The following is a 26,385-nucleotide window of genomic DNA, read 5'->3' on the forward strand; positions in this document are numbered from 1 at the left end:
TTAGCTTCTGGCAACAGATTAACTGCGCCACCTTTGGAAGTTATTAACTGCCACACTATAGAGATCCTCGGACACGCCATTGACAGGATAACTGTCATCAGACAGGTGTTGTGGACATATCAGTATCTTACCATTATTTTCAATATGCGTGGTCTTTTGTGTGGCGTTATCATCAGGAACACCGTGAATCTCCACACGCACCAGAGGATCCACAATGGAATTCTTTTTACCTTTATTCACTTTAGGGAGCTGCTGGGCTGTAATAATCTGAAAAAAAGAGACATCAGTCTGTGAATAACATGGAGTAGGTCAGCAGAGATAGAAACCTGACAGAGCGAGGGGGCAAAGAGAGAGAGATTGAGAGAGAGATTGAGAGAGAGAGAGAAACAAAGAGTGATCTGGGGTTCAATGGAGACAGTGAGAAATTCTGAGAAAAGTGATTCCAGGATTTATTAGTACACCAGGTTAAAGTCCAACAGGTTTGTTTCGATGTCACTAGCTTTCGGAGCACTGCTCCTTCCTCAGGTGAAGGAGCAGGGCTCCGAAAGCTAGTGACATCGAAACAAACCTGTTGGACTTTAACCTGGTGTTGTAAGACTTCTTACTGTGCTCACCCCAGTCCAACGCCGGAATCGCCACATCAGGATTTATTAGGAGAAGCAAGGGGATGCTTCATCCAGTGATGGAGGGAAGAGATCCTAAAGCTGGAGAGGGGGAGCTTTCCAATGAATGGAAAACACACAGGAATTTTAATCGGGCTAAGGAACAGCAGAGACTTCTTCAGGGGGCATGTCAAAAAAGGAAGATTGCAGCGATAGAGAGTGAATAATTAAGCAAAGAAAGAATGAGAAGACAGGAACAGGAGGCAGCTATCAAACCCTACAGCATTTCCAACATTCAGTGAGATTATGGCTGATCTGCCTTCTGGTCAATGGTATCCCCCAGGATGTTGATTGTGGGGGATTCATCGATGGTAATGCCATTGAACGTCAAGAGGCAATGGTTAGATCCTCTCTTGCAGGAGATGGTCATTGCCTGGCACTTGTGTGGCGCAAATGTAACTTGCCACTTGCCAGCCCAAGCCTGAATATTGTCCAGTTCTTGCTGCATTTGGACTGCTTCATTATCTGAGGAGTTGCGAATGGTACTGAACACTGTGCAGTTATATGTGAACATTCTCAATTCTGACATTATGATGGAAGGGAGGTCATTGATGAAGCAGCTGAAGTGGTTTGGGCCTAGGACACTATCCTAGAAACTCCTGCTGTAATGAGCTGAGATGATTGACCTCCAACCACCACAACCGTCTTCCTTTGTGCCAGGTATGACTCCAACCAACGGAGAGTTTCCCCCTTGATTCCAATTGACTCCAGTTTACCTAGGGTTCCTTGATGCCATACTCGGTCAAATGCAGCCTTGATGTCAAGGGCAGTCACCCTCACCTCACCTCTGGCATTCAGTTATTTTGTCCATGTTTGAACCAAAGCTGTAATAAGATCAGGAGCTGAGTGACATTGGCAGAACCCAAACTGAGCATCCGTGAGCAGGATATTGCTGAGTAAATGCTGCTTGATAGCACTGTTGATTACTGCTTCCATCACTCTGCTGATGTTGGAGAGGAGACTGATAGGGTGGTAATTGGCTGGTTTGAATTTGTCCTGCTTCTTGTGTACAGGACACACCTGGGCAATTTTCCACATTGCCGGGTAGATACCAGTGTTGTAGCTGTGTCGGAACACCTTGGCTAGGGGTGCCGGAACGTCTGGAGCACAAGTCTTCCATAATATTGCCGGAAGATTGTCAGGGTCCGTAACCTCTGCAGTGCCATCTTGATATCACTTGGAGTGAATCGTATTGGCTGAAGACTGACATCTGTAATGGTGAGGACCTCTGGAGGAGACCAAGATGGATCATTTACTCGGAACTTCGGGCTGAGGATTGTTGTGAATGCTTCAGCCTTGTCTTTTGCACTAATGTGCTGGTCTCCTCCATCACGGAGGTTGGGGATATTTATGGAGCCTCCTCGTCCAGTGAGTGGTTTAATTGTCCACCACCATTCACGGCTGAATGTAGCAGGACTGCAGAGCTTAGCAAAGAATCTAAGCATGACTTCAACCCCTTGCATTCTAGTCAACTCAATATGAAGGCCAATATCCCATTAGCATCTTTGATTATTTTCTGTACTTGTTCAGGACATTGTAATGCTCTGTGTACCTGGCCCCTCAATTCTCTTTGCACCTCCACCTTTTCTAGCTTTTCACTAATCTCTTGTTTGATCCCTTTTCAGTCCAAAGTGGATGACCTCGCATTTACCCACATTGAAATCCATTTGTTCTGCCCATTCACTTAATTTGTCAATATCTCTTTGATTGAGAGTGATATGACAATCCTGAGCTATTCCAGATGCTAGTCACAGAGCAGTTTAGAGAGGAGGGACTATTTATCAGATACCTTTCTCTATTATACTGTCTGTTTACTGTCCCAGTGTTGTCATGTTGAAGTGAGATGATCATGGTAATGTTACAGTGGCGATTCCATTATCACTTCCTACTGTTGTAAGTCCTGGGGCAGGAAGTGCTACATCCTGGCAACGAACTCACTGCACTTACTGAATCATTTTCAGACGCAGGCACTTGGGAAGTGCTAGGCACGAAACAACCTTGTTCACATTTCACCATTCTATCAGTCAGATTATCCAGCAATAATGGAGCTGTCAGCTAACCATAGAAATCAATCTCTATCAATCATTTTACTAACGAGCTAGACACGAGGTGAGGACACTCCCAGGTGATGGAGAATTTTGGTGAAAATAACAGAAATATGTTTACGTCAATAATCAGTTGTGTTGTGTTGAGACCAGTTCTTGGTTGTGCTCTGGCAGGGTCAACTCGAATTGACCTGTTCCTCATGAAACTGGGCTTCAGGATATATCCAGAACGGCCATTCTGTCGAAATTTCCCTTTGTTTAAATCCATCTCCATTCCGGGTCTCTGGAAATTCAGGGCCACTGGGTGAAAATAAAAATTCTATCAAATTAACAGAAATATGAAAACTTCTTCACCTAAAAGGTGGTAGAAGTGTGGAACTCTCACACACAGAGCAATCGATGCTGGCTCAATTAATAATTGTTAGTGCGAGATCAATGGGTTGTTGTTAGACAAGGACAATGAAGCGATGTGGAGACAAAGCATGTGATGAAGTAAGGAGTCAGATTGGTCATGATCTTACAACACCAGGTTAAAGTCCAACAGGTTTGTTTCGATGTCACTAGCTTTCGGAGCGCTGCTCCTTCCTCAGTTGTAACACTTCGTACTGTGCTCACCCCAGTCCAACGCCGGCATCTCCACATCATGATCTTACTGAATAGGGGTATCTGTCCCTAGTTACTGAACCCCTTAAATTCATAGAATTTGCAATGCAGAAGGAGGCCATTTGGCCTATCGAGTCTGCATCGGCCCTTGGAAAGAGCACCCTACTTAAGCCCATGTTTCCACCCTATCCCCATAAACCCAATAACCCCACCTAAACGTTTGGACTCTAAGAGGAAATTTAGGATGGTCAATCCACCTAACCTGCGCATCTTTGGACTATGGGAGGAAACTGGAGCACCCGAAGACACGAGGAGAAAGTGCAAACTCCACACAGACAGTCGCCCGAGGTCGGAATTGAAACCGGGTCCCTGGAGCTGTGAGGCAGCAGTGCTAAGCACTGTGCCACTATGCTGCCCTTCAAACACCTTGAAATTCCATTCAGTCAATCCAATTCAAATTAGTGCAGTATTGAGCGAATGCTGCATGTTTGATGTGACGTCTTTTGGGTGAGACATTAAACATTGACCCCCATCTACCCTCTCAGGTGGATGTAAAAGATCCCACGGTATGATTTTGCAGGAGTTATTCTCTGGTGTCATGACCAACATTTACACCCTGATCAACATCACAGAAACAAATGATCTGGTCATTGTCACATTGCTATTTATGGGGTTTGCTGTGCTGAATTTCCTACGGCGCAAGTGTTACTACATTTCAAAAATACTTCATTGGTTGTAAAGCACTTTGGGATGTCCTGTGATCATGAATGGTGCTTTATAAAATTCCTTCTTTTTGAAATACTGTAGTAGATGTTGAAATTAATCTCAATTGGACAGTTCTGGTTTGCTGGTGTAGTTCAGTATATATTGTTATGCATTTATTCTCGAACAGTTAAATGCACTAGTTAGCAAAGCCAACCCCCAAAATTTTTGTTTTAATTTGAGTAAAGTCTGGATTTAATCCGATGTTACAGTGTATAATGCTTTGGCGTATTCGTGTGCACAATAATTAAACAGTGTGAGAGAGTCTGACCCAGTTGACAGCCGGCATTCCACATCTCTTGAGGATTGTAGTTGGACGAGTCGATCCGAGAGCCTGTGGGATAGATCCTGGACAGCTGCATCGTGTTATAACGAACAAAGGAGGTCCCTGAAAAATAAAGAAATTGAACAAGCCTTAGAGGGCAACCGAAAAAAAAAGCAATTCTCAATATGAGGGCTTGGGAAATCCGCAGTAATGCTCAGTATATTTACCACATTCTACTGTCGTCACCGCCTCTCTCCTCAGTACATTGTGGATAGAACACACATCAACAATTACCCTTTGTTCCCTGCCATTGATATAATTTCATATCCAGTTTGTTGCACTCCCCTACATTTCATGGGTCATTTTTTAAACCAGTTCACCAGGTGGGACCTTCTCAAAAACCTTGCTAAGGCACGGTGGTGCGGTGGTTAGCATTGCTGCCTCACGGCGCCGAGGTCCCAGGTTCAATCCTGGCTCTGGGTCACTGTCCGTGTGGAGTTCGCACATTCTCCCCGTGTTTGCGTGGGTTTTGTCTCCACAATCCAACGATGTGCAGGGTAGTTGTATTGACCAAGCTAAAATTGCCCCTTAATTGGGAAAAAAATGAATTGGATAATCTAAATTTTTTTTTTTTTTAAACCTTGCTAAAATCCATGTGGTCCACATCAACTGCACTACCCTCATCAATCCTCCTTGCTACTTCCTCAAAAAATTAAATCAAATTAGTCAGACACGACCTTCCCTTCACAAATCCATGCTGCCTGCCCTTGATTCGTCCGTGCCTTTCGAATTGATTCCATTAACCTGAGATAATAAGAGGTCAGACTGACTGGCCTGTGATGATTCGACCTATCCCTCGCTTCAAGGTACAATGTTAGCAGTCTTCCAATCCTCTTGTATTCTGTATCCAGTGAGGTTGGGAAATCACATTCAGACCATCCACTATTTCCTCCCGGGCTTCTTTTAGCAGTTTGGGGTACATTTTATCCAGCCCTGGGGATCTATCAACTTTCAAAGATTGTAATCCCCTTAGGAATTCTTCTCTTCTTTTTTTCTAAATAAATTTAGAGTACCCAATTCATTTTTCCAATTAAGGGGCAATTTAGATTCATGTTCAAACCACCTACCTTGCACATCTTTGGGTTGTGGGGGCGAAACCCACGCAAACACGGGGAGAATGTGCAAACTCCACACAGACAGTGACCCAGAGCTGGGATCGAACCTGGGACCTCGGTGCCGTGAGGCTGCAGTGCTACCGCTGCGCCACTGTGCTGCCCTTAATTAATCTCTTCTTATGTTTATGACATCCATGATGTTACACTCCTCCTCCGTAACTACATGGTCATGCACCAACTGCTGGAAAATGGGATTAGAATTGCTAGTTGCTTGAAGGCCGTGCAGACACAATAGGCTGAAGGGCCACTTTCTGTGCTCTATGACTCTATAATGTCGGCATCATTCCCTCTTTTGTGAAGACAAATGCAAAACATTCATTCAGAACCTTACCCACATCTTCCACCTCCACACACAGGTAGGGCGCGCCCCAGGATACTTCGTCTCAGCAGCCGGTCAATGGGATTTTCCATTGTGGAAAGCTCCACGCCTTCGGGAAATACCTGGGCGAAACGGCGAATCCCGACAGTGGAGAATCCAGCCCTATGTTTTTGGTCTTTTATTGGCCCCACTCTTCCCTTATCTAGCCTCTCACTCTTAATGTATTGATAAATCATCTTTGCGTTCTGCAACAAGTTCACAAGTGATACTCTTTCGTTAGGGGTTAAAGTTCAATCGAATGTTGTTATTACATTACTAAACCAGTGCGGTAGTGCAGCCCCTTTAAGGGGTGAGCCTCGCTATCCACGTGACTGGCTCTGGACAAATCATGCTAGAGTTGTGAACCCTGGCCAATAGAGAGAAAGCGCAGGGCTCTGGGAGGAGAGACCCGGGCAGTGTGAACCCCGGAGCTGGAGAGCCTATCCAGCATTACTCTTTGTCTGTCTTTGTCTATTTTTAGTAAAGCCCCTTTGTTGTTACTGGAAGTCTCCAACCTATTGTCTCGAGCCACCACATTGGCGATGAGGTAAACCAGTTCGATCATTGGTCCTCAGCAGTTCGGGATTCGAGGGGGGAAGGGAGAAGCCTTCAAAGACAAATGAGAATAAGGAAGTGTAATAACCTGCACAGGACTCGTCCACCTGGGAATGATTGTTCCCCGTGTTCAATTGGACTGAGTTAACCCAGCACTAGCATAAAAGACAGGCAGCTATAAAGGAATGAGGACCCGGTGAAAGGGAACCAGGCCCTGTGCATGTTTGATGCTGTTGCTGAAATAAAGGACTTTTAAGAAGCTCGTTGGACTCCCCTGGCTTTATCACATTGGCAACGATGATGAATTGGAGCTGTCGGCGTGCTGCTTGTTCGGCTGAGCTACCTCCCGGGAATTTTTTTTGAAAAAGAGTGGACTACGGTACCGAGTTTGTTTCTGTGGTTTTTTTTAAGAGCCTCTAATGTCATGGAAGGCGAGAGCCGGGTCGAGTTCTTTTTTGCTGCCGGCTTGTGAAGTGTGTCCGCTGGGAGTGATCTGGAGTCTGCTGTGTCCGGCAGTACCAGATGCGGTATCATTCCGGTGTGGGTCGCGTAGCGTTTCGTCCATCTCTGTCTGCTGTTGTTTCCTGATGCTGGCAGAGTGGTCCACCAGGGAGTCCGTTCTCGAGTTGCCGCCACCGTTTTGGAACATCATTCTGGTCGTGAGTGCAGCGTTGTGTTTGGAAGACTGTTCTGCGGCAGCTTGGACTGTGGAATTTGCAACAGTGATGTTTTGCCTGCGACCTGACAGTCATTGTACGACTGCAGGTTTTGTGCCTGAAGACTCTGGTGTGGAGTTGACTGGACATTCCATATGTGACTTCTGGTCCTGTGGAAGCTTGCACGGAACCCTGCTGGTTTTTTTTATTTGCGCTGTATTTATTTGCCTGTGTACTGTAAGAATGTCAGGGCAACGCCTCCCTGGGCATTTTGGTAGGTGTTTTGTTTATTTTGGGGTCGAATTTAGAGTGCCCAATATTAAAAATTAAGGGGAGTTTGGGAGTTGCGGGACGTTGAGGTGGACGTTGTCTGATGCCCCACACCCCCCCCCGTTCCCTCTGTGGCTGGAAGGCATGCCACGCCGATTGGGCCTTGGGTTGATGGGTCCGATGCTGTGGCGCGCGCCGTCCCCGGGTTCGGCTGTTGGCAGCTTCGCCCCCTGTGTGACTGGTGAGGGTGTTGGGCTGGACGTAATGCCTGGTGGAGTACACGCCTGCCCGTCCTGCTTCCCCGTTCGGTGGAGCCTTATACAAACTAATTTTTTTTAGGTTTGTTGTCTGATCACTGTGGGGTTTGCACCCATTTGGTCCTCTCCTATCCACTCACCCTAAATGGCCGTCCTTGTGAGGGGTTTCGGGCTTGGGGGGGCGGGGGGGGGTGTAATAACCTGCACAGGACTCATCCACCTGGGGATGATTGTTCCCCGTGTTCAATTGGACTGAGTTAACCCAGCACTAGCATAAAAGACAGGCAGCTGTAGAGCCAGCTATAAAGGAATGAGGACCAGGTGAAAGGGAACCGGGCCCTGTGCATGTATGATGCTGTTGCTGAAATAAAGGACTTTTAAGAAGCTCGTTGGACTCCCCTGGCTTTATCACAGGAAGCATTGGCGGTAGCAGCAAAAAATTGAGTGAAAATGCCAATGATCAGGGAGCCGAAATCTGAAGCTGTTAAACCAAACAGCTCCGCTTTTTCTTCACAAGCAGAAGATGATATTTTTGACGGTTAGTGGGCTTAAACTACAACCTGATAAGAAATCTTACATTAACATGTCATAATATCCATTCATATATATAATGAGATACAGACAGGCAGTGACTAACGCACAGAATAACCAATAAACACACAGGACACAGAACAATCAATCACCAGACAGGACACTGCAGGGGACACCACCACTATAAAACACACGAGGCATCAAGACTCTGGGCGGGATTCTCCACTCCCGCGCCTAAGTGCCCACGCCGTCGTGAACGCCGTCGAGGTTCACGACGGCGCGAAACGGCCCCTATCCCGACCGATTCAGGGCCCGATAATGGGCTAGGAGCGGGGCCGCGTCATTTACACGTGCCAGGCCTTGTCGCCACGTAAAGGCGGCGCCGCATACATGACGCGGCTGGCGCCGCATAACTGGCGTCACCCGCGCATGCGCGGGTTGGCCGGCGCCAACCTGCGCATGCGTGGTTGCCATCCTCTCAAGAGTCCGCCCCGCAAGAAGATGTCAGACGGATCTTGCGGGGCTGTGGAAGAAAGGAGGTCCTCCTTCAGAGAGGACGGCCCGCCGATCGGTGGGCACCGATCGCCACCCCCCCAGCGTTTCCGCCGGCAGCGACCAGGTGTGGACGGCGCCGGGGGGAACCCGCCGTTTTGGCCTGGCCGCTCGGCCCATCCGGGCCTGAGAATAGCAGGGGTGCCGGAGAATTGCCATTTTGGGTGTCTCGGGCGATTCTCCAGCCTGCGCCGCGGGGAACTCGGCGGGGCCGTCCTCGCCGCTTGGGAGAATCGCGGGAGGGCGCGGACCAGCGTCGCGGGAAAATTCGGCGACCCAGGCGATTCTCCCAACCGGCGGGGGAGTGGAGAATCCCGCCCCCTGTCTCTTCTCACTGGATACAGCTACAGAGATAGTCAGGGTGCACAGTGCAGTGAGCACCGTCTCCATGTGACAGAGAGCCAGTCTGGTCAAGGCAGACAGAGGTTATTAGTTTAGATTAATAGAGTGTCAACCCACAGCAGATTATGTGCAGCAATCAGCAGTTTCAATAAAACAGTGTTGGACCATCTCCTGTGTCGTAAGCCCGTTTCCCGTCTTACTGCATCCAGTTGCAGTCAGTGTTAAACCAACACATCATGGTACCAGGAAATTATTAATGCAAACGAACCTACCTCGAGTGAATCTGCAACGACCAGCAAGCAACCATCCAGCGGCATGGAAAAGATCCAGCCTCCTCCGCAACTCCGGATCTCCGGTAACCTCGGCGGCAACTGGAAGGTCTTCAAACAGAAGGTCCTCCTGTATAATGAGGCCTCCGACCTTGAGGCAGCATCAGATGCCAGGAAGATCGCGCTGTTCCTGTCGACTGCGGGGGATCACGCCATCCACATCTTTAACTCGCTCACGTTTGCCGATGGCGAAGACAAGACGAAGTTCAAGACAGTTCTGCTGAAATTCGACAGCCACTGAGAAGTCGAAGTGAATGAGAGCTTTGAACGGTACATCTTCCAACAGAGGCTTCAGGGTAAGGATGAACCTTTTCAGTCCTTTTTGACCCATCTCCGCATCCTAGCGCAGTCATGTAATTATGACTCGACTGCTGATTCCATGATCCGGGATCAGATCGTTTTCGGGGTCCATTCCAACTACCTGCGGGAGCAGCTCCTCAAAATCAAACGGATGACCCTCTCCATTGCCATCGAAACGTGTGTTGTCCATGAACTTGCCAGCAATCGATACTCCCGCATCAAGGCGGCAGAAAATGCGACACTGGCCTCCCACGAGGCAGAAAGGGTGCAGGCCGTCACAAGAATGCAAGGCCTGAGCATCGCGGAGAATGGCCATTTTGCATGCTTTACCCGGGTACCTACGCATGCGCACCACGATTGGGACGACGATGAGGCCGAAAACCCTACTGCGCATGAGCGAACATCGGCCAACCGCACTGCACATGTGCGAAGGCGCACGGAACGCGCTGACGGCAGCGCATGATGTGTCAAAATTGTGGCTCCGCCCATGTAAAGCGGCAATGTTCAGCCAAAGGAAGGCGATATCTACAATGTGGAAAGCCTGGGCCTTATGCGGCCTTATGCAGGTCCGCTCCACTGATCAGCCAGCGATCCCAGCTGCAGCGCAGACGTATCCGCTGCGTACAACAAGGCATGCAGGATTCCGATCCCGAAAGCCCAACGGACCCCGATGCTGACTGCCTCGAGTCTACATAGCGGGTGGGCATCATCACCACACGCGAGCTGGTCTCCTCTGCTCCTGCAAGACATAGAACATAGAACATTACAGCGCAGTACAGGCCCTTCGGCCCTCGATGTTGTGCCGACCTGTGAAACCACTCTAAAGCCCATCTACACTATTCCCTTATCATCCATATGTTTATCCAATGCCCATTTGAATGCCCTTAGTGTTGGCGAGTCCACTACTGTTGCAGGCAGGGAATTCCACGCCCTTACTACTCTCTGAGTAAAGAACCTACCTCTGACATCTGTCCTATATCTATCTCCCCTCAATTTAAAGCTATGTCCCCTCGTGCTAGATATCACCATCCGAGGAAAAAGTCTTTAACTGTCCACCCTATCCAATCCTCTGATCATCTTGTATGCCTCAATTAAGTCACCTCTTAACCTTCTTCTCTCTAACGAAAACAGCCTCAAGTCCCTCAGCTTTTCCTCATAAGATCTTCCCTCCATACCAGGCAACATTCTGGTAAATCTCCTCTGCACCCTTTCCAATGCTTCCACATCCTTCCTATAATGTGGCGACCAGAATTGTACGCAATACTCCAAATGCGGTCGCACCAGAGTTTTGTACAGCTGCAACATGACCTCATGGCTCCGAAACTCAATCCCTCTACCAATAAAAGCTAACACACCGTACGCCGTCTTAACAACCCTCTCAACCTGGGTGGCAACTTTCAGGGATCTATGTACATGACACCGAGATCTCTCTGCTCATCCACACTGCCAAGAATCTTACCATTAGCCCAGTACTCGGTCTTCCTGTTATTCCTCCCAAATGAATCACCTCACACTTTTCTGCATTAAACTCCATTTGCCACCTCTCAGCCCAGCGCTGCAGCTTATCTATGTCCCTCTGTAACTTGTAACATCCTTCCGCACTGTCCACAACTCCACCGACTTTAGTGTCATCTGCAAATTTACTCACCCATCCTTCTATGCCCTCCTCCAGGACATTTATAAAAATGACAAACAGCAGTGGCCCCAAAACAAAACCTTGTGGTACACCGCTAGTAACTGGACTCCAGTCTGAACATTTCCCATCAACCACCACCATTTGTCTTCTTCCAGCTAGCCAATGTCTGATCCAAACTGCTAAATCATCCTGAATCCCATGCCTCCGCATTTTCTGCAGTAGCCTACCTTGGGGAACCTTATCAAACGCTTTACTGAAATCCATATACACCACATCAGCTGCTTTACCCTCATCCACCTGTTTGGTCACCTTCTCAAAGAACACAATAAAGGTTTGTGAGGCACGACAACATTTGCTATCCTCCAGTCTTCTGGCACTATTCCTGTAGACAAAGATGACTTAAAGATCAAAGCCAAAGGCTCAGCAATCTCCTCCCTAGCTTCCCAGAGAATCCTAGGATAAATCCCATCCGGCCCAGGGGACTTTTCTATTTTCACACTTTCAAGAATTGCTAACACCTCCTCCTTATGAACCTCAAGCCCTTCTAGTCTAGTAGCCTGAATCTCAGTATTCTCCTCGACAACATTGTCTTTTTCCTGTGTGAATACTGACGAAAAATATTCATTTAGCACCCCTCCTATCTCCTCGGACTCCAAGCACAACTTCCCGCTACTGTCCTTGACTCGCCCTACTAGGGGCTGGTTTAGCACAGGGCTAAATCGCTGGCTTTGAAAGCAGACCAAGGCAGGCCAGCAGCACGGTTCAATTCCCGTACCAGCCTCCCCGAACAGGCGCCGGAATGTGGCGACTAGGGGCTTTTCACAGTAATTTCATTTGAAGCCTACTTATGACAATAAGCGATTTTCATTTTCATTTCATTTTCATTACCCCAGTCATTCTTTTCTTCCTGACAAAACGCCCTTCAATCCTAAGTGTGGATCCTGATGACGAATGGTGTGCTGTCATCACGGCCAACCAGTGTCGCATCCGGTTCAAATTGGACACTGCGCATCTGCGAATCTCATAATCTCACACCTCGACAGCATCCGAGACCAATCTAGAATTTTTCCACCAGCCTGCCAATGCCATAGCTGCTAATGGATCGTGTCAGCTAAGTGTCTCTCACAAGGCAATCAAGGCGACGTTAAGATTCAAGATTGTCCAGCCTGACAAGGCAACATTGCTCGGTGCTCGCGCATGCAAACTCCTAAATCTGGTCCAGCGAGTCCATGCCATGTCCTCTGCACCTGCGACTGCCTCGCCCAATGTGAATCTACAGGCTGAGATAGATGACATTCTCACGCAATATCACAATGTGTTTGATGGGATGGGCATGCTCCCCTATCGCTACAAGTCACTACTTAAGCCGAATGCCACCCCAGTCATCCATGCACCACGCCGGGTGCCGGCTCCTCTCAAGGATCGTCTAAAAACGCAGCTACGAGAGCTCCAAGACCAGGGCATCATTTCAAAGGTCACGGAACCAACAGACCGGGTCAGCTCCATGGTTTGCGTCAAGAAACCCTCTGGTGAACTACGAATTTGCATCGATCCCAAAGACCTGAATCGCAACATAATGCGAGAGCACTACCCGATCCCGAAGCGGGAAGAATTAACCTGTGAGATGGCTCATGCCAAATTCTTCACCAAGCTGGACGCTTCACGTGGTTTCTGGCAGATACAGCTGGACGAGTCCAGTAGGAAGCTGTGCACGTTTAACACTCCGTTCGGCAGGTATTGTTACAACTTTTCGGTTTCATTTCAGCTTCCGAAGTCTTTCGTCGAATAATGGAGCAAATGATGGAGGGCATCGAGGGGGTGCGAGTCGATGTGGATGACGTGATCATCTGGTCCGCGACGCCCGAGGATCACATAGCTCGCCTCAGACAGGTTTTTCAGAGGGTCCACAAGAATGGCCTCCAGCTAAACAGGGCCAAATGCTCATTTGGTCGGTCCGCGATCAAGGTTCTAGGTGACCACATTTCACAGCAAGGTGTGCAACCCGATGCTGACAAGGTACTGGCAATCAATGACATGAAGACCCCAGAGGACAAAAAGGCGGTCCTCCGTTTCCTTGGGATGGTAAATTTTCTCGGAAAATTCATTCCAAACATGGCATCCCACACTACAGCCCTCCGGCATCTCGTAAAAAAGTCCACAGTGTTCCAGTGGCTTCCCGCGCATCAAGCGGAGTGGCTTGAGCTGAAGGCGAAGCTCACCACAGCCCCAGTACTGGCGTTCTTTGACTCGACCAAGGATACCAAAATATCCAAAGACACAAGCCAGGACGGCATTGGTGCAGTGCTAGACGACTCCTCATCTTGGGCTCCAGTGGCATATGAATCCAGGGCCATGACTCCGACCGAACAACGGAATGCCCAGATCGAAAAGAGTGCTTGGGTCTCCTGACAGGAATAGTCAAGTTTCATGACTAAATATATGGTCTGCCAAAGTTCATGGTGGAAACAGACCACAGGCCCTTAGTCCACATAATCCAGAAGGATTTAAATGAAAGGACACCTCGGCTTCAGCGAATACTTCTTCGTCTCCGCCGCTATGACTTCAAACTCGTCTACACACCGGGTAAGGAACTGGTAATCGCGGATGCCCTATCTCGATCCATCACCATGCCGTGTGAACCGGGCGACTTCATTCACCACATTGAGGCACAGGTACAGTTGTGTGCCAGCAACCTCCCAGCGACTGATGAACGAGTTGTCCAAATACGCGAAGATACGGCCAAAGATCCTCTACTGCAGCGCGTGATGCAGCACCTCGCACATGGCTGGCAAAAGGTGCAATGCCCCCAGTTCTTCAACGTTAAGGAAGAGTTAACGGTTGTGGAGGGGATCCTTCTTAAACTGGAGAGAATAGTCATTCCCCAAAGCTTGCAAACCATGGTGCTCAAACAGATCCATGAGGGTCACCTTCGGGTCGAGAAATGTCGGCGCAGAGCTCGGCAGGCAGTTTACTGGCCTGGCATCAGCCAGGACATTGCCAACACGGTCCTCAACTGCACCACATGCCAGAAATTCCAACCATCCCAGCCCAAGGAAACACTGCAACAGCATGAGATCGTGACCTCTCTGTGGTAATACCAGGTATTGCGGTATCTGAGAGGTGGATGACCATTGGTTAGACTCAGGAGTCTACCATTGGCTGATGTACATAGCTCCGCCCTGAGAGGCGGAGTATAAGAACCAATGCCGTCCCAGCAGCCTTCACTTTCTGTATCGAAGTTGCTGGGGAAGAGTTCGAGCAGATTAAAGCCGATTAGTTATGACTCACCTTGTCTTGAGAGTAATTGATTGCGCATCACTCTCCGTGGTCTAAGGTGGGGATAGACCTCTTTCACGCAAATGGGCATGATTACGTGCTTTTAATCGACTACTTCTCCAGCTACCCGGAAGTGGTGAAACTGTCAGACCTCACGTCAAAGTCAGTCATCAAGGCCTACAAGGAGACGTTTGCCTGGCACGGTATGAAATGAAATGAAATGAAAATTGCTTATTGTCACAAGTAGGCTTCAAATGAAGTTACTGTGAAAAGCCCCTAGTCGCCACATTCCGGCGCCTGTTCGGGGAGGCTGGTACGGGAATTGAACCGTGCTGCTGGCCTGCTTTAAAAGCCAACTATTTAGCCCAGTGTGCTAAACCAGCCCCTTACCACTTACACCACTTACAGTAATGAGTGACAACGGTCCATGTTTCTACAGCCAAGAGTGTTCCAACTTTGCACGATCCTACCACTTCAGGCATGTCACATCCAGTCCCCATTACCCGCAGTCAAACGGGAAGGCCGAGAAAGGCGTCCACATTGTCAAGCGGCTGCTTTGCAAGGCTGCAGACTCAGCATCTGATTTTCACCTTGCGCTGTTGGCATACAGGGCAACCCCTCTGTCGACTGGTTTGTCTCCGGCTCAGCTACTCGAACCGCAACCTGCGGACGACTGTTCCAGCGATCCTTGATGACCTTGACCACCCCACGGTGCTGCAGAAAGTGCAGCGATCCAGGGACCAGTAGAAGATCACGTATGATGCTCATGCCACTGATTTGCCTGCGCTGGCTCCAGAAGATGTTGTTCGCATCCAGTTGCCTGAGGGAGGCTGGTCAGCCCCTGCTGATGTTGTCAGACAGGCCGCCCCCAGGTCTTTCGTTGTTCAAATGGCTGATGGCTCCATTCTATGGCACTGCGCAAAGTTGCCTGCCCACCACCTGACCGCACCTTTCCGCACGTCATCATGCATCCTCCGGACACCTCACACCACGAGGCCACCGATCTGGCAGCAAGCCCGCCTGTCCAGGTGCCAGCATCCCCCCCTCCCCCTCTGAGGAGGTCAACAAGAATCCGTCGCCAACCACAAAGACTGAATCTATAGACTTGAATCCTGTAAATATTGTTCAGTCTGCTCTGTATCTGCACGCTACACACCTTCCCATGTACATATGTTCATTCACTCACCATTTGTACATAGTCATACATGTATATACAGCCACATTCAAGAAAAAACAGGGTTGAACCATCTCCTGTGTCGGAAGCCCGTTTCCCGTCTTACTGCATCCAGTTGCAGTCAGTGTTAAATCAACTCACATAACACATCACTCCAGAGGCTCCTGACTCAAAACACTTTGCCCAGTTAGTCACATTGGTCAAGGAACATTTTTACCCCAAGCCCTCGATTATTCTGCAGCTGTACAAATTCAATACTGCTATGAAGGACCCAGAAGAGTCCAACTTCACCTTCATAGCCAGGCTCTGCCAAATTGCCAAGCATTGTAGGTTCGGAGCTGCGCTCAGTGATATGCTGTGTGGCTGTTTAATGTGCAGAATTATCAAATTCAGCATCCAGAAAAAAATCCTGGCTGAAACTAGAATCACATTAGACAAAGTGATTGATTGAGGTAGATCAGGCGATGGATGAAAGGCGCATCCGAGTTTCAAAGCGTGCCAGAAGGGGAAGTGACTCAGTTGTGAGTAACTATGGACGCGAGGCATGCGGCGAGATTAGCAGACACAGAGGAGAACCAGGCAGGCCCTCGGAAAGGGATCAAAGCCAGAGAACCGGGAAAGGAATTGGGTCGTCAGCCCAAGACGGAGGTGGATTGTGTTGTGTACTTTACAAAGGAATCCGACAAACACTTCGACTTGTCCAAACCAGAATCTTTACTGAGTCTCGTGTGGTAAGATAGCAATCTGATACAGAGCACGTTATCATGGAGTCTGCTAATTGCTCCTCTGGAACTTGCACCGAGCACTGACCATTCACATGCATGTCTTATTACCCTCTCAATCTTCTTTTTCGATAAGTCTTTTTATTGGCAATTTCAAAATTTATAAGCGGTTCTATACATTGTTGGCCTTGTTTATTTACTGAAAGGTTTGTAATGTCCTTCCCTTAATTTACCCTATTTACATTCTGCAGCCCTCTGACTCGGCGTGTGATCCCTCCCGCACCCCCCTGTAGCCCGCCCCTCCCCTTTTGTCCCCCCTGGTTGTTTCTTTTGGTGGGGGGGGGGGTGTTCCCCCCTTTTGTCGTCCCTTCCTTTTCCTCACCCGTCAACTTCGGCTGTGTTTCCCCTGTGATTGGAAGGGGGGGGGTCCCCTCTCTCCCACTATGTCCATTTAGTGTCTCACCAGCCTTTTCTCCTCTCCCCCCACCTCCCGGGTTGCGCGTTCCCATGGTTCCCCCCCCGGTCTTTATTTTTTCTTTTTCCTCTCCCCTTTCTTTCTAGCTTTCCCGTTTCCCCACCTTATTCGTTGTTGTTGGCCTCGAACAGGTTCTGGAACAGGTCGACAAACTGCCCCCATGCGTTGAGGAAGCCTTCCTCCCACCCTCGGGGATGGCGTACTTAATCTTCTCCAGATGGAGCAGTTCCGATAGGTCTGCCAGCCAGTCTCCAGCTATGGGTGGTGCTGCCGATCGCCAGCTGAGCAGGATTCTCCGGCAGGCGATTAGGGAAGCAAAAACTAGGGCGCCGGCCCTCTTCCCCATGTGTAGTTCTGGCTGCTCTGATACCCCAAAGATTGCCACATTTGTGTACGGCTTCACCCTCACCACTGATTTGTTATGTTGTAGGTGTAACATAAGCGGCTTCCTTGTGGTGCACTTGACAAAGGAAGGTTCAGACGTGGGGATAACTTCAACACGTTTGCAGATGGGAGCCATAAGGGACATCCTAGTCAGCCCTGTTATGGCGAGGCGTTTTCAGAACCCCAAAATGTATCATGGAGTTCAACCAACCTCACCTTTAATGGATTTGCTGCTTTTCCGAGCACACGGCTTTTTCCATAGGTGTGGGATTACAATTATGGACACGTGGGTTTTTAAACACAAAGCACTGTTTATTCCATGAACTCAACTTAACATCTTAAATAAACATTGGATCTCTTAACACCCCTTACTTCAAAGATAACTCAGAAAATATTGCAACAGTAAATACTTTCTTAAAATGTTCCTTCAAACTTCCAAGAGACTTAACACCTTTAAACAGTATCACATTAGGTTAAAGGATATATATATTTTCTGTAGAATGCTGCTGTAGTATTTCTGTTGTAGAATGGCAGAGATATATAGCTTGGTTGATTTTAGCACCTTGCTTTTCTTCATGCAGCTCTCTGGAAACCCACAGACACACCCAAACTGCTTTCTCAAACCTGGCTTTCTACTTTTTAAAATCAGCTCACAGCAAAACAGCCAGGCACTTTTCAAAACTGAAACTAAAAACCTACAAAACACAGACTGCAAAATGGCTGAACTGAGCTGAGCCCCACCCACTCTATGACATCACTGTTTTCTTAAAGGTACATTGCTTAAACATCCATGTCTTAAAGGCACTCTCGCATGACAGCCCGAAGTGCTGCCTTAATTGGGCCCACGTTTTCAGTGTGGCGGCTACCACTGGACTTGATGTATATTTTGCCGAGGAGGCGGGGGGGCGGGGGGAGTGCTACTATAGCCAGGACCTGGAGGGTTGTTCCCTTGAAGGAGGCCTCCTCCATCTGTACCTATCCCGAGTTGGGTTCATTTACCCATCCCCTCACTCTTTCCGCTGTTGCTGCCCAGTGGTAATACTGCAGGTTTGGTAATGCCAAGCCACCTTTGATTTTCCTCCTTTGCAGTGTCGATTTGGGAACTCTCGGGTTCTTACCACCACCCCCCCCCCCCCAACACAAACGGCATGATTAAAGTGTCTACGTTTTGGAAAACGGCCTTGGGGATGAAGATCGGTTTGGATCGAAACAGGAAGAGGAACCTCAGCAGCACATTTATCTTGATCGTCTGCATTCTCCCCGCCAGGGGGAGTGGGAGTGCGCCCCACCTCTGTAGGTCCTTTTTAACTTCCTTCACCAGGCTGATCAGGTTCCACTTGTGGATCTATGTCCAATCTCTGGCTATTTGGATCCCCAGGTAGCAGAATCTGCTCTGGGCTCTGTCCCTCCCCCGTTTGGGTTCACTGGGAATGCCTCACTTTTGCCCAGGTTGAGTTTGTAACCCAAGAAGGTTCCAAACTCTTTCAGGATCTGCATGATTGCCTTCAGTCCTTCCTGCAGCTTCGAGACATACCGGAGCAGGTCATCTTCATAGAGTGGGACTCTGTGCTCTCTGTCTCCTCTCTGGATGCCCTTTCGTGTCCCGCAGGGCTATCGGCAGGGGTTCGATTGCTTGTGCGAACAAGAGCGGGGACAACGGCCATCCTTGCCTTGTGCCGCTTTGTAGCTGGAAGTATTCCGAGCTGGTGGTGTTGGTTCGAATGCTCGCTTTGGGAACGTTGTACAGGAGTCTCACCCAGGCGGTGAATCCCGCTCCTAGCCCAAACAGTTCCAGTACCTCGAGGAGGTACTTTCATTCGACTCTGTTGAAGGCTTTTTCTACATCCAGGGAGACGGTCACTTCTGGTGTTCTCTCCCCGGAGGGGGGGGTGGGGGTCATTTTTACATTCAGCAGCTGCCTGATGTTCGCAGTGAGTTGTCTACCCTTGACAAAGCCCATTTGGTCCTCTGCTACCACCTTTAGTACGCAGCTTTCCAGCCTTTTGGCCAAGACCTTTGCGAGTATTTTCCTCTCAATCTTCTTCTGAAGGTGGCCAGATGTATATCTCCCTTTATATCGGAATCAAAAGTCACATGACCTTAGTCTAGAGACCACATGGGGTGTCTGTACTGCCACCTGCTGGTTGGAGGTTGTGCACCTTCCAACTATGATTAAGCCCATATACATATCACCACAGATTGTATCAATGTGAGGGAGACCCCCTCCAGGAAGCTTCCCTTGTCTGTTTTAGTTGCAATCAAAGAGGCCATATCGGGTGATGCTGTGCGAGGCACAGCCACTTATGCAAAATAACAGCAGCAGCAATCCACAACACCACTGCACCAAGTGGAGAAAAGCTCTGAGGAGGAGCACGAAATGTACTGTCTGAATGTCACTAAAGTGAATAAGATAGCACCAATAAGGCAGCACAGTAGTACGCCACCGTGCCGCCCCAGGAGTCCACTTTAATCCGTGAGAAATGCAGCTTCCAGTCTACAGAAGTCAGGTACTTTGGGTTCCCACTGGATGCACTCACTTGAAGGAAAAGTCAAAGCCATACGGGAGGTCCCAACTCCGTGGAATGTAGCAGAGTTGAAGTAGTTCCTGGGAATGGTGAACTATTATGGTAGGTTCATTCCAAACCTGGCCCTGACATTGGCACCAATACACCAGTTACTAAGGAAACACCAACTTTTGCAATAGAAGGAACAGCAAGAGGAAGCTCTCCGCTTGATAAAACAAACACTGCAATCTTGTAACCTTTTAGTTCATTTCGACCCGGGAAAGCGAATAGTTCACACATGCGACGCGTCAACATATGGGGTTGGAGCAGTTTTTTCCCATAAGATAGAAGATGGGTCAGAACGGCTAATTGCCTCAAGGACTCTCCCAGAAGCTGAGAATTTGCGCCCAAATCGAAAAGGAAGGATTTGCCATCATCAATGGTGTTAGAAAGTTCCACCAATATGTTTACGGGCGGCGATTTGTAACAATAACCGACCATAGGCCATTATTGGGTCTTTTAAGGGAGGATAAATTGATATCCCCAATTGTCTTTGCTGGAGTGCAACATTGGGCCTTGCTGCTAGCAGCCTTCAGCTATACCTTTCTGTTGTGTTATGCTTCTTCATGTAGCATACGCTGCTTCTTTGATGTATACTCTGACAAAGGAAGGTTCAGACTTGGAGATAGGTTTAACACATTTATTGAACAGTTCACAATTCTCCTACTTGAGTTCAACTCTCCTGCTAATCTTACTATAGTAACTCAGTCTAACTAACCAGTCTGCTCTAATCCATGCGGTGGGTGTGATGCTTCCTGATCTGCCCCTGTCTCTCTGAGAGTCGCCTATGGAAAGAGAAAGAGCATGTGTGCTCTGTCCTTTTATATGGGTAGCCCCCTTGTGGTAGTGTCACCTCTGGGTGTGCCTTGACTGTCCATTGGCCATGTCCTATCTTACTGACCTATTGGTTGAATGTCTGTGTGTCATGATGTCTCTGGTGCTCCCTCTAGTGTTTATTTAGTTGTAGTATACCTACATTAACCCCTTGTGTATTTACAGTGATGCATATCACCACATCCCCCCTTTTTTCATGTTACATATTTTCTGTACTACGTTAATGAAAATTGAACAAAATAGGCAGATAAGTGATGACATGTACAAATCATGATGACAGTGATGGTTATACAATACCAAATAATATTTATGAGTCCAAAGTTCATGAATTAATATGGTCGAGTGGCTTTCTTGTATTATTGGTGAAGTGGTGATGTTGATGGTGGCATGTCTTTGTGAACACCATCAGTGTCCCTGTGCTTAAGGAACCAAGAAGTGGTCAAATCACTTTGTTTCGAAGATTGTGGTAGCGATGTAGTATGTAATCTGTGTCGTCCAATCTGGACTGTTGCTTGTGATTGCGATATTGATGCCGTAAGTCAGCTCTCTTGAAAGCTGGTTTGCTTGTTCATAGTGGAGCAAACTCATCTGCCTTGAAAGCTGGTTTGCTGTGGAGCAAGCTTAGATCGGTGAGATGCCATGGTGTAACACTCTTGCCAGTGTTAGGAGCCGTGTTGTTACATTGTCTTGCATTTGCAGAGTTGTACCATGTCGTACCTGTCATTGTCCCAGTGTTGTTGGTGTTGTCGAGCTTGTTGTTGACATTGGCGTCTTTGGTACGCTTCTTGTTGTTGTCTTTGTTGTTGTTTTCGTAAGTTTTGATGTTGTGTTTGTTGCGCTAAATGACCACACTGAGTGGAGAATTCGAGTCCTTCACACAGTTACTCGTGTCAGCATCCTTTGTGGCATCTGCTGTTTCCTTGATCGTGCCGTCACTGAGTCCGCGGCGCTCCCCGTCTGGAGTCATGTCCGGTTCACTAGAATCATCTCTGGCTTGTCGATGCTCCCCGTCCAGAGTCATTTCAGGTTCACTTGAGTCAGCTGAGGTTTCTTGATGCTCCCCGTCCGGAGTCAAAACATTCAGGAATGCATTTGCTTGTGCAGAGGCTCGAGCGGATGAGGTTTGAATTAACGTGGTGTCACCGGAGTCACCAGTAGTCTCACTGTGATTGTCGAGTGCCTCTGTACGCACTAGCCGAGGCCTGTCACGTTGCACATCTGGTAAGGGAAGTGGGATGCCGTCGTCACTTGTCGCACGTACAGTGGGTAGAGCCTCAGTGTCTTCTTGTCTTTCGCTTGAGCGTGGTAGACTGTCATAGTCTGCTTGCTGTTCATTTGAGGTTGCTACACCTTCATGGTCTTGTTCATGCAAGGACTGCGCTCTGGAGTCTTGCATTGCTTCCATCGTGGAGTCTGTCCACAAGCTCGCTGTGGAGGCTTGTGTCATTCTCTCTGTGGAGTCTTGCAGCGTTCCCTGTGTGGAATCGTGCATTGGTCTCACTGTAGAGACTGTCATCACTTCTTGTGTGGAGGCTGGGACCCTTCGTGGTGCGTGGACCACTCTCTGTGTGGAGTCGGGGACTCTTCGTTTGGAAGACCATTTGGAAAGATGCAGCTTAATCCGGGATAGTCAACACGGATTCGTGAAGGGTAAGTCGTGCCTCACAAATTTGATTGAATTCTTTGAGGAGGTAACTAAGTGTGTAGATGAAGGTAGAGCAGTTGATGTTGTATACATGGATTTTAGTAAGGCGTTTTGATAAGGTTCCCCATGGTCGGCTCATGAAGAAAGTAAGGAGGTGTGGGATAGAGGGAAATCTGGCCAATTGGATAAGTAACTGGCTATCACATAGAAGACAGAGAGGGTGGTGGTGGATGGAAAATTTTCAGACTGGAGACCAGTTACCAGCGGTGTACCATAGGGATCAGTGCTGGGTCCTCTGCTATTTGCGACTTTTATCAATGACTTGGAGGAGGGGGCTGAAGGGTGGGTCAGTAAATTTGGTGATGACACCAAGATTGGTTGTGTAGTGGATGAGGTGGAGGGCTGTTGTAGGCTGCAAAGAGAGATTGATAGGATGCAGAGCTGGGCCGAAAAATGGCAGATGGAGTTTAACCCTGATAAGTGCGAGGTGATTCATTTTGGTAGAAAAATTTGAATGCGGATTACAGGGTCAACGGCAGTGTTCTGAGGAATGTGGAGGAACAGAGAGATCTTGGGGTTAGGTGGATTGGCCGTGATAAATTGCCCTTAGTGTCCAAAATTGCCCTTAGTGTTGGGTAGGGTTACTCGGGTATGGGGATAGGGTGGAGGTGCTCTTTCCAGGAGCCGGTGCGGACTCGATGGGCCGAATGGCTTCCTTCTGCACTGTAAATTCTATGAAAATTTATGATGTCCACAGATCTCTGAAGGTTGCCACTCAAGTGGATAGAGCCGTGAAGGCGGCCTATAGTGTGTTAGCGTTTATTAACAGGTGGCTTGAGTTTAAGAGCCGTGAGGTTATGCTGCAACTGTACATGAATCTGGTGAGACCACATTTGGAGTATTGTGTGCAGTTCTGGTCACCTCACTATAGGAAGGACGTGGAAGCATTGGAAAGGGTGCAAAGGAGATTTACCAGGATGCTGCCTGGTTGGAGGGTAGGTCTTATGAGGAAAGATTGAGGGAGCTAGGGCTTTTCTCATTGGAGCGGAGGAGGACGAGAGGCGACTTAATAGAGGTTTAGAAGATAATGAGGGGGATAGATAGGGTGGACGTTCAGAGACTATTTCCTCGTAGCTGTTACAAGGGGGCATAACTATAAGGTTCAGGGTGGGAGGTATAGGAGGGATGTCCGAGGTAGGTTCTTTACTCAGAGTGGTTAGGGTGTGGAATGGACTGCCTGCTGTGATAGTGGAGTCAGACACTTGAGGAACTTTCAAGCGGTTATTGGATCGGCACATGGAGCACACCAGAATGGCAGGGAGTGGGATAGCTTGATCTTGGGTTCGGACAATGCTCGGCACAACATCGAGGGCCAAAGGGCCTGTTCAGTGCTGTACTGTTCCATGTTCTATGTTCGTGGTGCGTGGACCACTCTCTGTGCGGCAGCAGGCCGCAGCATAATCCTGAACTCACGAGACGGGATGTCATGTATGCTGGGCTGAAGATCCTCAAATCCGAAGAACTCGTCCATATCTGTGTCAGATTCTTCACTGTACAACACATCGCGTTGCGGTTCGGTTTTGGTACTGGGGTCTCCATCTCCAAAGATGAAATCTTTGTCGGAGTTGCAGTCTTCAAGGACTATATCATCACTTTTTGTGTCGGAGCTGTCATTTTGCTCACGATGTCCAAAGAAGTAGTCAACGTCTGAGTCGTAGTCTTCAAGGACTAAATCATCTCATAGGGTGGTGTTAACTGCCTGTTGCAGGCTTCTCCGGAGGTTTCTTTCAGCTACTGGTCGAAGTACAGGCATTGTGCTGTTGTTCCAAGTGAAAGAATTGTGTTTTCCAGCTTTACATTTTTTTTTCACTGTTTTGGGACATTTCCCTTTTAAGTGGGCTTGGTCCGGGGCCTCTGACGTCACGATGCTGGTGACATAATATAGAAATGGATTGCGCATGCGCAGATCGTTTTTCCTGTGCTTTGCGCTCTTTTTGCAACTGCGCATGTGTGAATGGACCTTCCTGTTCTGTGCGCTCTTTGCGCAACTGCGCATGCGCGGCACTGCCATTTTCTGCATTTGCAGGCCTACCTTCGCCTCATGGAGAGTATTGGCACCTCTTTTACCGTTCTCTCTTGTGTGTTCCTCGCAGTATTCTTGAAACTTGTCCAGGATTGTCTGGAAGTCTCTCTTTTCTTGCCCTTTGGAGTACTTGAAGGTCTTGAAGATGTCTGCTGCTCTTGCACCCGCGTTGGTGAGTATCATAGAATTAGAATTTACAGTGCAGAAGGAGGCCATTCAGCCCATCGAGTCTGCACCTTCTCTTGGAAAGAGCACCCTACCCAAGGTCAACACCTCCGCCCTATCCCCATAACCCAGTAACCCCACCCTAAGGGCAATTATGGACACTATGGGCAATTTATCATGGCCAATCCACCTAACCTGCACATCTTTGGACTTTAGCAGCTTTATTTTCTCTGTATCCGCCATGCCATCTAGGTCGGACGCTACCAGGTAGATGTCGAATCTCTGCCTGAACGCACGCCAGTTTGCACTGAGATTGCCGTGGTACCTGAGCTGCTGTGGAACCGGAATCTCGAACATCTTGCCTGGGTGCTGTTGCTGGTAGTTAGGATATGTTGAGTTTAACTATATTGATTCAACAGGCACTCCTGGAACCATGTTGAGTTATGCTTCTTCATGTAGCATAAGCTGCTTCCTAGATGTATACTCTGACAAAGGAAGGTTCAGACTTGGAAATAGGTTTAACACATTTATTGAACAGTTAACAATTCTCCTACTGGAGTTCGACTCTCCTGCTAATCTTACTATAGTAACTCAATCTAACTAACCAGTCTGCTCTAATCCATGCGGTGGGTGTGATGCTTCCTGATCTGCTTCCGTGTCTCTGAGTGTCGCCTATGGAAAGAGAAAGAGCATGTGTGCTCTGTCCTTTTATATGGGTAGCCCCCTTGTGGTAGTGTCACCTCTGGGTGCATCTTTACTGCCCATTGGTTGCGTCCTATCTTACTGACCTATTGGTTGAATGTCTGTGTGTCATGATGTCTCTGGTGCTCCCTCTAGTGTTTATTTAGTTGTAGTATAACTTTAACCCCTTGTGTATTTACAGCGATGCATATCACCACACTTTCAACACAGGCCAGGCACCCAAATCTCCAATATGGATATATTGAGTCAACTCCACTTGCACAAGAACTTGTCACCACCACCAGTACCCCAAGAAATCATCTTGGCGCTGAACTTCCTTGACACCTTGCCAGTGTCATCCAGACATATATGAAATTGGATCCAGCAAGGTTCCATACTGTCCAAGGTGAAATGGACAAACAGGTTGGCACCACAAGAAGGCTGAACAGTTGAGACCCGACTTGACGCGCAGAGACGAGCTAACTTGCGAGGATGGAGTAATACTTCTGCCGTGAGGGAACCCCTCTTGCAAGAATCACACAGTGCCTAACCAGGCCAAGCAAAAGTGACGATGCTGGCTTGCAGTTATATCTGGTGGTTGGGGACAGCACGGTGGCGCAGTGGGTTAGCACTGCAGCCTCACGGCGTCGAGGTCCCAGGTTCGATCCCGGCTCTGGGTCACTGTCCGTGTGGAGTTTGCACATTCTCCCCGTGTTTGTGTGGGTTTCGCCCCCACAACCCAAAAATGTGCAAGCTAGGTGGATTGGCCACTCTAAATTGCCCCTTAATTGGAAAAAAATGAATTGGGTACTCTAAATTAAAAAAAAAATATATCTGGTGGCTGGGAATAGGTAAAGTTATCAAAAACGTATGTCAATGTATTCCCTGTCAGACTCAACAATCATTATCTCCTTTGGCCAATCTCCACCCCTGGGGGGTGGCTGGAACGTCCATGGACCGGAGAGCATGTGACTATGCAGACCCTTTCTTGGGCAGGATGTTCCTTCTCTTGCTAAATATAGTTAAAATGAACGTGTTGCCCTGATTCCTGTTTATTTTTCAATGCCTGCCGATTTTCCTGTCA

At 48.3% G+C, this 26,385-nt stretch overlaps 1 protein-coding gene across 1 annotated transcript in view; it reads right to left on the reverse strand.

Annotated features, from left to right (window-relative positions):
* Positions 1-26,385, reverse strand: part of LOC140398336 (1-phosphatidylinositol 4,5-bisphosphate phosphodiesterase delta-3-like) — a 567,936-nt gene that overhangs the window by 13,135 nt on the left and 528,416 nt on the right. The window contains exons 11-13 of the mRNA XM_072486917.1: positions 4,344-4,460; positions 2,829-3,007; positions 132-267 (exon numbers count right to left, since the gene is read on the reverse strand). Coding sequence (XP_072343018.1) covers positions 132-267; positions 2,829-3,007; positions 4,344-4,460 — 432 coding nt within the window. The remainder of the gene's footprint in view (positions 1-131; positions 268-2,828; positions 3,008-4,343; positions 4,461-26,385) is intronic.

Source organism: Scyliorhinus torazame, chromosome 21 (genome assembly GCF_047496885.1).
Source record: "Scyliorhinus torazame isolate Kashiwa2021f chromosome 21, sScyTor2.1, whole genome shotgun sequence".
In the NCBI taxonomy this organism is placed as follows: domain Eukaryota; kingdom Metazoa; phylum Chordata; class Chondrichthyes; order Carcharhiniformes; family Scyliorhinidae; genus Scyliorhinus; species Scyliorhinus torazame.